The 13,307-nt window shown below is 42.8% G+C and overlaps 1 protein-coding gene across 1 annotated transcript; it reads left to right on the top strand.

The window, feature by feature from the left end:
- Positions 1-11,869: 11,869 nt before the first annotated feature.
- Positions 11,870-13,070, top strand: LOC148825114 (zona pellucida sperm-binding protein 3-like). Its single transcript, XM_088926477.1, has 5 exons — positions 11,870-12,063; positions 12,141-12,258; positions 12,457-12,557; positions 12,635-12,708; positions 12,880-13,070. The coding sequence occupies exons 1-5, from the start codon at positions 11,870-11,872 to the stop codon at positions 13,068-13,070; spliced, it is 678 nt and encodes a 225-aa protein (XP_088782603.1).
- The last annotated feature ends 237 nt before the right edge of the window (positions 13,071-13,307 follow it).

Raw genomic sequence — 13,307 nt, 5'->3', positions numbered from 1 at the left:
AGTGCAGTAGAATATGGAGATCATCTCCAGCTCTGAGCTCAACTGCAACAAGCAGTCGTGCTGAGCAAAGTCAGAGCCCAGCTTAACGTGTGCTCAGTGTGGTGCTCAGGACACAGGGGCATTGTGGTTATAATTAGCACAAACTGCAGGGGCTCTGAATCAGAACATTTCAATTTATCTGATCAGTAAATTAAAATGCAGGACACATTAATATAGGATTATTACTGTGTCTCTGTCCCGTTTGTATATAACCGAATGTCCCTCACAGTTTAAAAGATACCAGTAAAGACACCTAACTCTTAATTCGGTACTCATTGCAAATATTCCAAAAACAAGCACGTCCAACAGCTGCGGGGTTGAAGGTGAACATGTATCGTATTGTAATGGCTTCTATTTCCACTGATGAATGAGACAGTTTCATGAGGAGATACTACACACAATTAAGCGAACACATCGCTATTTCGGTCTGATGTAGAGGCTCCATTTGTGTCAGCAGTACTATAAATGTAAGTCTTATACACTTTCAGGGGCTGCATCTGTAGCGCTTCATCTAAGAGGACTGTTTTACTTTACCGCACGGTTACATTCACCCACCCAATTTATTCTCAGAATACCCAATGGCTCAATAACCCTGTTTTCCCCTGGGAACCACCAGTGTACCGTCTCATTCCATTCAAAAATATAACAAATTTATTAAATTAATATATTCAATGAACTGTGTAACACAGAGCTGGAAAGGTGAAATCAGGATGGCTGAGCAATTGAGCAGCTGAAACTGTTGATCAGGATGGCTGAGTGGTTAAGGTGTTGAATTTACAACCTACTGAACAAATGTCTATGTGGGTTCAATCCCTGCTCCTGTAATTTGCTTTTGAAGTGACAGAACACTGAAGATTTTCACTCTATTAAAATATGTATTTACTAAATTTCAGTTCTCTTCACTCCCTGGGATAACTGAACTCTCACCATCGCATTCTGAAGGCTTTACATGCATTAGCTGTGATACAGCTCCTAATAAAGACAGAATGAAACTGTATCAATAATAAATGACATGTTTTAAATAAACGTTTATTGATAAACTTCATTATTAATAAAAGTGGTGTGACAGGAAAGCAAATTAAATATTACAATGATATTCCAAGCAACTGATGTGTGCCGGAGCCAAATGTCATCAACTGTGGGCTTTGTAAATTGTTTAAAAATTGTAAGTGAAGTTGAGATAATTAACAATTTGTTGATTCCTGCAGTTACAGATTAAAACGTGAGAAGAGTTTCTCTGGGTTTATCTCTGTCCGAGAGCCTGATGTGGATATGCTGAACGCAGTGTCTTTGATTTATGTACTCAAACAACCAAAGAATCCCATTCTCGTCATCCTATGGTTTGTCAAACGTGATTTTTTCAAAGTGGGTGTGATTTCGTTTAGTCTTTCGCTCCTGTACTAGAGCAGTAATGTTTCTAGACGCGCATGAACATGGTATAATAGGCTGACAGCAGGAACACGTGGCCCACAAGCATTAACAGTATCAGAGGTGTCTGCAGTATGTTGGTTTGTGAGCAGCGATCAAATAAAATGCAGAGGAAGCAGGTGTGCCTGCATTAATAAAGCTCCATCGAGCGGAAAAAGTAACAGAAGAACCAACCTAAATCCAACAGCAAGTTTCTGCAGCTGAAATCACAGGCAAAACTGCCGCTGGTGAGGCTTAAACTCACAACCTCCGCATGACTCCACTATGTACTGCACGCTGACCAAATGCACCACTGCAGCTGCACAATGTGTTTGTTACATGTCTTAGATGTATTTATTGGAAGGTTGCGGAAATCGTAAATCACTGATTTCATTATCTGCACGTTTAATATCTAGGAGAGAGAACTCCTTCAGGTTCTACAGCTCATAAGTGCACTTTAAGAAGTCTTTGCTTTTGTGAGATGGATCTCTGAGGTGCAGCTTTTTTCTTATTACTAAAGATACCTCTACATTGTAAACTATTTGAAGACCTAGAAAAAGGAACGTGGCGTTAGTTGAAATAAGCACTGAATGGGTTAAAACCCACGCTAAAGTGATGCCTTGTGGAGAATAAATCAACATACTTTATTCACACAGGTCACTCTGCCACGGACAAGAACGATCAGCTACCACCACTATTATTATCATTATTATTATTATTCAACCATTTGGGGAACAATACAATTGAACAATCCCACTGTTCTTATGGCAAGAAAAATAACATGAGATCACTGTAAGAATGTTGTAATTGTTTGAACAATTGATTTCTATTTTTCCCTCTTATGGGCAACACTGTGGTATTTCTTTTTCTCTTCGTTGTTGTGCATGGGCTAGTTCTGCAGCAATATTTGCCACAGAAATTTCTGCGCAGCGCCGTATTAAATCTGTTCTCAACTACCAACGGACAGAAGACGACTCCAGTAGATAGCTGTGTAGTTGTGTAGGACCACACACGACACAGTGATAGTGGGGCTCTTAATGGACTGGTACACAGACCACACGAGAGGCAAGCAAAACGCTTTTAAAATTCCAAAGGCTCACCAAGTCAGAGGAACAGCAATGAACTGAAAAGATCTGTTACAGACATCTATGTTAACCTCTTTAGAGCTATAAATGCCATTTGTTTAATTTATCTGTAGATTAACACTCCCAAGTAACAGCACCTTACAGTATATTAATGTTAATTTCGCTGGTGGACATTAGCTGGTGTTTTTTGTAACAATTTGCTTGCTCTGCTGTAAGGAATAATAATAACATCACTTTATTAACCCTTTACAATTTATTGCATTAGGAATTATCTTTTTGCATACCCCAGCTTGCTCTCCATGAGACACACAGATAAGGAGAGAGCCTGGGGTCAGAGCACAGGGTCTGCCATTGTATGGTGCCCTGGAGCAGTTGGGGTTAAGGGTCTTGCTCAGGAGCCCAACGGAGTAGGATTCCTCTGCCGGCAGAGGGATTTGAACAAGCAACCTTCCAGCCACAGGCACAGATCCTTAGCCACCCCAAGCATATAAAGTAAAGTAAAAAATATACAGTATATAAAGCACGCGAACTTAAATGTTCAAAGTTTTCAGGCTCTTTAGCATTTTCCTTCACACATGGAAAAAGTTCGATGTGTTCTTGTCACATTTCTACACGTAGATAACACAAGATAACACATACACAAGAACGGATGTAACAGTACAGGACATACAGTGAGGAATTCACGCAGCTTTCAGCTCAGTGCGGAGTCCAGAGGGAGGACTCGCTCGCTGAACGATCTCTCAGGAAATCTCGGTTGAGATTCAACAGGTGCTTCTTCAACAGCTACGACAAGTCGGAAGACTCACTGAAGTCCAAAAAGATCAGCCTCTGTGATGCAGTGTCCAGTGACACTAACTGTCCTACTGTTCTCTGCTAATGTAGAGGGTGAATGTAAGGTTTCTTTCTTGTAAAATATTTTCGAGCGTATTTTTGCTGCTGAAAATTAATCTTGTGCATTTGAATGAATTCCGATATTGTCACCTAATTCTATACATTGTTTCATCAGACTAGAACATTTAGAGGAGCTCAACTGCATTAATTAATTGCATAGTGATAGTATTTCTTGCCGTTTAAATACGTCAGTCAAAAATGTAGAGAAGGTGCTCCTATTTTCACCATTATAAGAACTGTGATGCACCAGTATTATTTACTCTCATAAAAGTATTGTAATTGTATTGTTCTGTTCCGTTAGTCTTGAGTGATACAAATCTTCTCTTTTACTGCACTACACTTCTCCACAGGCCAGTTCAGCACACAAGGATCCTCAGTCAAACAAACACTGCAATCACTTAATAAAAGCCATTTCTCATCCTTTCTCTTAGTGTTGGTGCTACTATTGTATGCAAAGGAGGCGACTTGACAATGAAAGGTGTGATCATCTTAAAGAGAGTTTTCATGAAGGTGTGCGTCGTCAAGCTCTCCACTGGCAATTGACTGGGCTTGTGAAGAAACCAATCTCATTCAACAATCATACAAATTGCACAGGTTAAGGCACATGAAGCGAAATCCATGGGCTAATTGACACAAAACAATGTCGCTTCACATTATCCGCAAAGCTGTTTTGCTTGTTGACCACCTCTTCCTACATTACAGTGAGCACATACTGTATATTTCAGTTCCTTCTCTTTTATTTTCCTTACTATTTGACTGTCCCTTTCCCCCATGTGGAGATGTATCCACAGCCAAAACCCCGTGTTTCGCCCTACGTTTGTGCCAGTTTTACAGTTGGTGTAGGAGCCTGCCTTAGAGAGGTCCAGTGGCACAGCTGGTCAGTGTGTGTAGCTGTGCACAGTGGAGTTATAATGAGGTTGTGTGTTCAAGCCTTCCCTGGAGCATTAAGTCTTTTGAACGTTTTCCACCCATAAAAAGTTAATTCGCCGTAGTAGTTTCACTGTGACTTTGCAGGTAAAATATTCTTAACGAGAATAATATTCTGTATATAAATAAATAACTGAACTAGAAAATATTGGAAAGAAATGGCTTGTCACACTATTCACAGCAGGCACTCAGACAGAGAAATGTCCTGTCATTAAAGAAAATTCATGAAGAAGAGGAGTGACATCATTGCAAAGGCGATATTTTCTGATGGCTGTTTTGGTTAATAATCATTTGCGTGGGAATTACTTCTGTCATTATTACTAATACTGATAAAAACAGAGAACTCACAGCTCTCTGGACGTTGGTCTGGACTCTAGAAAGTCTTTTTATTTGCAAGCGGCTCTGGAACTCAACACCTGTTGATGGGTCACTTCTGTCAGACACATCAGTGGAACCCAAGCCCACCTACACACACATTCACACACACTAATAGATATACTGTACACCTACACTCTCACACACATTTACACTCACAGACACATCACACCTTTATACACACAATAAGACACTCACACACTCACATATATACACTCACAGACTCACAGATACACAAATAGACACTATATACACACATAGACACCATATACACTCTTAGGTACAGATACACTATAACTAACACTAATGCAGATACTGCTAATATTACAACAGTAACACTATTACCAAAACTTACACTATCATTGTTACTAACACTGACAAAAACTACTACTAGACTAATAATACTGATAATAACAGTAATACTCTCATGAAAATTAACATGATGATGATGAGTGTTAATACTCTGACACTAACACTATAAGTATCACTAATATTACATAAATACTAGCATTAAAACTAAAACTATCAGTAATGCTATCATTATTAATACTCACATAGACGCTACACACACTGACAGACATGCCCACACATACACTTACAAATATAAAACTACACACTGACAGACACCACACACTCACGGACACAAACCATACACACACATTCTCAGGCATGCATTCACAGAAACAAATAGACACTACGCATACTCATAGACACCAAACACTCAGAGACCCCACACGCTCACACACTAACAGACACAACAAGCTCACAGACACATACCCACACACTCACAGACACACAGCCCACACACACACACAGACACCACACACTTCCAGACACGCACCCACACACGCACAGATACCACAAACACACTTATCTACAGATACACGATAACTAACACAAATATAAATACTACTTATACTTCAACGGTAACACTATAATTATAATTAATATTAACATGAATATGAACATTAAAACTAAAACAATCAGTAGTGCCACTGTCATTGATACTCACATGAACACTAGCATTAAAACTACCAGTTGTAATCTCACTAATATTAACATGAAGACACTGATATTAGTATTAGTTGCTACCCATGACGTCACACCGCTCTCTGTGACAAATGCGAGACACTTATACGCGGGGCGCCTGTTGCCGTGATTACCATTCTTATGATTTATAAACACTGGAAATATGCATTTAAACTGTTGCTTACATACATTTATGAACTTGAAATATCATTTTCTAGCTCTAGGATACAGTTACCTAAATAATAATATGAATAATCATTGTTTAATTTCGGATTGAACATTATTAACCCTAAACGCACTATGGTAATTGGTTGATACAGTCTTTATTAACCGTTTTCTAGATACTTAAACAGGGTCAAGAAATGAATCAGTACTCACCAATCGGTGAAGTTAATCGATTTTTCTACGGTTCTTCAGTTTAAATAATTGGTTGTCGATAGATAAGTGATCAATAACTCTTCTCCGTGCACTCTGTGCACCTCCCGTGGTCTCTCTCTCTCTGATCCCGGCACTCTGGCTGGTGTCTGTAACGTCACAGCGCTTATTCTGACAGAGCAGAGCGCGTCTCTGCTGCTTTTGAGTGTCTTTTTCATGAATGCCAGAGGTACTCGAAATGTTGCAAAAAGAAAAGCGTTTACTTAACAGATTAATGTGTTACAAAGTGTACCCGTGTGGAGCAGTAGAGAACGAGCACGAGTCCCTGAAATAAGCGCTTTCAAGGGTTTTACACGAATCATCAGAGTATAGAAGCCAGGAGGATCAGACGCATGTTCCTGGAGGTTAAAACGTGTATCCTGGTTTTATTTCCACCCAGCTCTCAGCTCTATAGGTAGTCTGATGATTTAAATTAACTGTATAACTGTTAAAAGACTTCATCTAATTGTACATTTATAAGACTGTCTGTGAGACACTTGTGAGAGCAGCTGAATCCCAGGGCTGGTGTAGAATCACACACAGACAGGTCTTCTTCTGTTTGATCTGAGTCCCACTGCTCAGAGCTACAGACTGGTCAACTGATCACTATTGTAGTCACGACCATCGGCCTTTGGCTACTAATAATCAATATACTGATCAGAGTGTCAATACTGGTGTTTATAACATAAATACAAAGATAATTCCACACTCACTTGTGTTATAAAACACTTAAAAAACATGTTTGGAGCCTGATATACAGTAAAGAAAGTAATACTGAAGGGCTGGAAGTCCTGGAAAGGGTTAATAGAACCTTCTTACTTCCGACCTGGAACAGAGCCCACAACTGCCAGATCAGTGACCCCTGAGCCCAGTTCACAGAGAGGAGAACCAGGAGCTCTTTTATGTCTCTAAGAGGGCTGGGAGGATGGATAAAAGGGGGAAATGTGACTTGTGTCCAGGCTGTTCTGTCTGATATTGTTCATGTAGCAGCACTGATTGTCTGAATATCTTCTGGTTCTGGATTGTGTGGATAGAGAGCAGTACGGCGTTGATTTTTTATTCTGCCTCTGAGAATTTTTCTTCTTTGCCAAGTGGTGTTACATCCCCTTCAGATACTCTGCACAGACTGCCAGAGTGAGAGAAGAGGAGAGAGATGGACAGATAAGAGCACACACAGCGAGAGAGACATACTGTACATCTTGATTTACTTTGAAGCAACTGTTCATTTCTTTTCTGGAACAAGTTGTTTCTGAACTTCAAGAAATTCATACAACTTCTAAAAGATAAAATACAAATCTTGCTTATCAGGACAGAAGAAATACTGCAAGAAAAAGCAGGTAATTTTTCTCCTTTTAATGAAAAGTGGAGCAAAACAACGGCAGTGCATCTCCGTCGGCTTGATTTAGTTTAATACAAGTATTCACTTCCTTTTTTGGAAATTACAGCCTGCAAAAGATGAAATAAAGTTCTTGGTTATTCTTGGTCAGTGCCGAAGAAATACTGCCGGCTGGCAGGAAAATGCCAGCATTTTATTCTCTTTAACTACAAACATGTGAATGGTGAAATGCAACAGGAGTGTGTCTCTGTACAGCTATTAAACAAAGGGCTGGTGGTTCAAGCCCACTCAGGGACGCGCTTCGGATTGTTTCAATGTGAACATAATCTCCGCTAAAAACCCTCTTGAACTTTGCAGGAAATGAGCGTGTTTTAAACCATTTTCACGTGTGGAATTTTATCTTCAGCTGGCTGTAGGGAGAATGCCTTATACACCCTTTGTGTATCCTTAGCAAAAATATTTTAAAATTATAACACAGAGTTGTTGGAGAACTTGACAATCCTTGACAATCATTATTAAATGAGCACTGTACAAATGTACATTGATATTTTTTGTTGTATGTACCCTAATTTTAAAATATATAAACATAATTGTGCTGATATGGATGTTCATTTGAAGGATTTGAGGAATCTATAAAGGATCTCAGAACAACCAAAGAAACATTTGGGCATCTGCGTATTTGTAAAGATTAAAGAGCGCCGTAAGTGTGAAGTTTGCACACACGAGAGAAGAAATCAGTTTCAATGCACTTCATTAAACTGATGGTGTGTTTATCAATTGTGTATAGCAGAGGATGGCTCTGATCCATCAATCTCTGGGTTATGGGCCTAGCACGCTTCCGCTGCGCCACTCAGCTATGTTTAACACAACTGCTTATGCACCTGAGATGAAAAGTTTCAACGGTAAACGCAGACGTCACTGAGCACTTGGTCTTTTGTAGTACAAATCATCACAGGCTGCTCTACAAGGGCGTGTCTTCAAGATCGTTGAGATCCAAAGCTTCTGCCTTCCTGGCTACTGATTCTTTCATCGTTAATTCCCAAATCTTCAATGAGAATCAGTGAAACGAAAACCAAACACATGTACACACTCGCGTCCTACCGTGAAAGAAAAATGATGGAAGCATTTGAGAAAAAAACAAGAGTAGTCTGAACAGCTCCAGCCTATCAACTGCTCTACAAAGTGATCACTACCTCCACCCCCAGTTTATAACACTGAAAATGATTCAGGATGCACAGCAAAGTTCTAAAAGCAGTGGTTGAAAAGCGTCTAGATACATAAAATGACAATTTCTCAAAAGTAAAATCTTCATCTTTTAAATATTGTCATCCATTTATTTTCGTTTTTCTCTTTTTTTACATAACACGCTTTCGAGAAATAGACTGTCTTGTAATGAAGGCTGCATTAGAAAATGTGTATCTAAATTAAAATCGGGTTTATGACTTCTGCGTTTTTCAGCTTTCTTAGCGCTTGGGTCTCGATTCACATATTGCAATGAAAGCAACAGGGGAGTAAGTTTTCCTTTTCTAAATCAAAGGTGATCTGCTCACAAGGAAGTATAAAAACTTCAGCGTTTACTTTTTGGAGACCGCAAATTGTGGAAACACTATTGCTTCATAAGCTAATAAGTAACGTTTCTGAGCACGCATTGTATTACTAATGCTGTTATTAATAAAAAAAAAAAGCTTAAATTCATATAATGGAATTTGGACGGCTCAAAGTAGTCTATTCCTTGTACAACTTTACTTGCCTGTTGAGTAGAGTTTAAAGCAACGGCAGCAGAAGTAGCAGTAATAGCAACAACGTGGTTAGAGTGTCACAATACACTCTATGAAAGTATTGCGGCTTCAGATCGTTTTGTTCTGTTGAAGCTGCCTACAGGCTTCGAATTGCTGACATTGGCTGTGATCTTTTTTCAGGTTTCGGATGAAACGTGATTTCTTTCTTCCTTTTTCAGCATGGAATAAACCTATTACTTGTTCCTTTGCAGCCTACGCATGCTGACGCAGCTACCCACCTGAACTACAAATTGTATGTCGGCCGTTCCGTTACACTATATTGATGAATCGTACAAGATCATAGGATCTATAGGCCTGAAGACTTGTCTTGTACAGTGCCCTGATAAAAATCAAATTAATTACATTATTTTTTATGGAATCCCATTTCCGCCAGTGAGGCTTCCATAGTACCCGGATGGAATAGTGGACGGTGGGCTTTTTTAAAAAAAAATATTGAAACACCAGAAATACAAAAGCGGAGACAGAATATGATATAAGATAGAGAAATAGACACTTCACATCCAGAGGAATTCACAATTATAAAATCTGAAACTTATACTTTTTACATATTTCCATTGTATGTCCTTTTTTACTTAAAAAAGAAGGTCTTCTTTAGCTCAGCTAGCAAGGCCTGGGCTCGAGCCAATACAGTGAGACACGAAGTAGGGTGGGAGCGGCGAGGGGCACAAGCCCTGGAACCCGAATCCGTTACAATAACAAAAGGACAGACAATGAAATATGGGCTATTTCGAAGACGCAAATGTGAGAGATAAAGTCGCAATTACGAGATATAAAGCCGGAATTCTGAGTTTTTAAGTCGCATTTCTGAGTTACTAAGTCGCAATTCTGAGTTTTTAGGTCGCAATTCTGAGATTCTAAGTCACAATTCTGAGATACCATAGCGCGTTTTTTTTTTTTACTCCCTGGCGGAAACGGGCTTCCATTGGTTCTCAGTGCTGCGAAGCAAAAGCGATCTCTGGAAAATCAGACAAATTATTATCAGATCATGTCAAAAGCTGATCAGTATTTCTTTACTGGGAAGCAAAGAAATGCTTGTATTACACATTTTAATATGACATGTAATTACACATGAAAAATAGTAAAATTATTTTCATTGCGGTACGTGTTGATAGAACAGCCCCCTCGATAAAGTGTGGAGGGACGTGTCGCATGTTCCGTACTCTGTCTGACAGCGAGTTTAACACACTGTCCTCGGAAATTAGAAACTAATTGAACAATAAATTAATCTGAGCAAATTTTACACGTGTGGGTGATTTAATTCTGTCGAAATTGCGTGGAACTCCTCCGCTGAGGTCAGATACACACGGGAAAGTGTGCAGGCGGCTTCACGGAGTCCCGCCTCAGACTGGAACTGGTTCAAATTAGACGCTGAGAACAATCCGGGTCTCTGTGTGTAACTGATTGTGTTGATTGATCGGTAGTGTGACCAGGTGTGTGGTAGCAGGTCCTGCCAGTATAAAAACCTAGTCAGCGCGTTCATACTTTATGCTCTTGCTTCAACACAGTTTAGGGTTTATTTGTCTTACTTAGCAGTTTAGCGGGACGTCAATTTGGCGATGCGCTCGTTTCTCTTTGTGTTGTGCCTGTGCGCAGGAGCCGGGCTCCCCGCACTGATCTCCGCCGGGCCGGCTGGCTTGGACTCTCGGGAATTAGCGCTCCAGGCCGACTTCCCGGCTCTCGAAGACGCAGCCTAGTTGGAGGACTTGAGCCTGGCAGATGCGCCTTCCGAAGACCTGTCTGCAAGCGAGAATGACTCGCAGTCCTTGGCTCCCGACTTCCGCCGCCTTCCCGTGTCCAGAGACGCGTACTCGCCCTACTTCGACAAGGAGAAGATGAAGCCGGCAGCCGGCCCTTACCCGCCTACATCAAGAGCGTCCTGTTTCCTCCCCAGGGAGGGCGGCAGCCGGCTCGCCCGGCCATCGGGGGCACCCGAGGAGTGGCTGTGTGGTGCGACTCCAGCAGGATGTACGTGAGGGTCAGTCGGCTCCTGTTCGGCTTCAGCTGTCGGCCATCGGAGGTGACCTTGGGCAACTGCAGCGTCAGCCGAACCACACGCTGTTACTTCTACTTCATCTACGGGCTTCATGAGTGTGGCACCGAGCGATCAGTAAGCGGGGCTTCATCTACAGGCAGTGTATCGATGTGAGCTGTAGGGCTAGTGTCGGGGTTGCCTTTCCTGGGAATATCCCTTCCTCTGTAACCCTGCAGGTTGTCCAGGGCCGCCTGATGTACTCCAACACTCTCCGCTATGCCCCGCCCTCCTCCAGTGCACCTGTGCATCGCTTCATTCCCATCTCTGTGCCGGTCAAGTGCTCCTACAACAGGTAGGCAGGGCTCTGCTGCTGCTGAGAAGCCACTGGGGAAAGTGTCCAGAAGCCCCTCATCCCCCCTCTGTCCTGCAGGTTCCACTACTCCTACAAGGTTGGCTATGTCCCCACGTGGGCCAGGAGAAGGACCTTCTTCAAGGACCTGAAGAACAAGCACAGCTTTGTCCTGCTCACCACCAACTGTAAGCTCCTTGAGTGAGTGGCTCCTCCTGCCTGCAGGGGGTGCTGTGTGCAGGTGTAATGCTGCCTCTCTCTCCAGCCCGCTGGGTCTGGCTCTCTCCTAAGGATGAGTACTTCCTGGGTCAGCCCATGTACTTCCAGGCCACTGCCTACTTTGCCACAGTGGAGCAGAGGCTGTACATCCACTCGTGTTACGTAACGGAGAAACCAGACCAGCACTCCCAGCCCCGTTTCCCCGTGATCGACAACTTGGGGTATGGCCCCTTCTGGGAGGGGAGGTGGGCAGGAGCTCCGAGAGCCTGCAGGGGTTCATCTTTGTCCTTGTCCCCAGGTGCATGGTGGACAGCAAGGCAGATGGCTGCCTGTCCAGGTTTGTCCCCTCCAAGCAGAAGGATGTGCTCCGCTTCACAATTGATTCCTTCCTCTTCCAGAAGAAGCTGTCCAGGAAGGTACTGCTCTCAAAGGCTGCTCAGCCTTCTTGCTCTACTGATCCATGGTCTGCTTTCACATCCATGATCTAGATGTGAACCAGACTGTGGCAGCTGTAGTGCGTAGAGCTGCCAGCTTGACTTCACAGATGGCAGAAGGTCCTTCTCTGTCCCTCTATTGGCCTTGATCCCTTAATGCTGTGACCTTCCCTTTTGCAGCATGAAGTGACTGAGCTGTACATGCACTGTGTCATGGCTGTGGCTCCTGCTAAAGCAACACCAGGGACCAAGTCCTGCACCTACAACAGGGAGGCTAAGAGGTACTTCTGCAAGGAGCCTGCTGAGGGTGCTCTGGGACATGCCAGGTGGAGGCCTCACCTGTCCTCCTCTCCTTCAGGTGGGAGGAGCTGTATGGTGACCATGAGGTCTGTGCCTGCTGTGAGTCCAGGTGTGCTGGCAGCCGGAATGAAGGTGGGTCTGGTTCTCTATCCCTGGTGGATGCATCTCTGCCCAAGAGACAACCATGCTTGGACAACTGAGGAATGATCCCATGCTGGACAAAGGGACTGTTTAGATGAGTAGCATCGCTGTGGGTTTCTGGGTATAGCAGATCCCTCACTCCTGGGTGCTGCTTGTCCACAGGTGCCAGGAGCCTGGTGACCAGCAGTCGGGTGGCTGTGGCACCAGTAGAGGGTCCTCTGGATGTGGGAGCTGACTGGACTGAGGATGAGGAGGGAGACCCTCAGAGCTCCAGTGAAGATGTGGAGGGAGCAGAGGACTTTGGAGATGTTGGCCAGTGGACAGGTAGGGTCTGGCAGGAGGAGCTCCTGTAGGGGTTTGTGTCCTGCAGTTCAGCTGGATTGTTCTCCTTCTTCCTCCCCAGGTGCCTGAATGAAGGCTCCAGCCTGGCCCTTGTGACTTTCCTGCCTCCACTTGCCTTGTAATGGCAACATTTCAATAAAGCTGTGAAAGACCCTTCTGCCTCCCCTTGTTTCTTTATGGTTTATAGGTTTGAAATGGAGTGGAGAAATTCAAGGGAAGTGAGACCCATTAATTGAAATATTTGTGAG

This window comes from Atractosteus spatula, chromosome 10, assembly GCF_055471065.1.
Source record: "Atractosteus spatula isolate fAtrSpa1 chromosome 10, fAtrSpa1.hap1, whole genome shotgun sequence".
In the NCBI taxonomy this organism is placed as follows: Eukaryota; Metazoa; Chordata; class Actinopteri; order Semionotiformes; family Lepisosteidae; genus Atractosteus; species Atractosteus spatula.
This window is presented reverse-complemented; position numbering and strand designations above follow the sequence as displayed.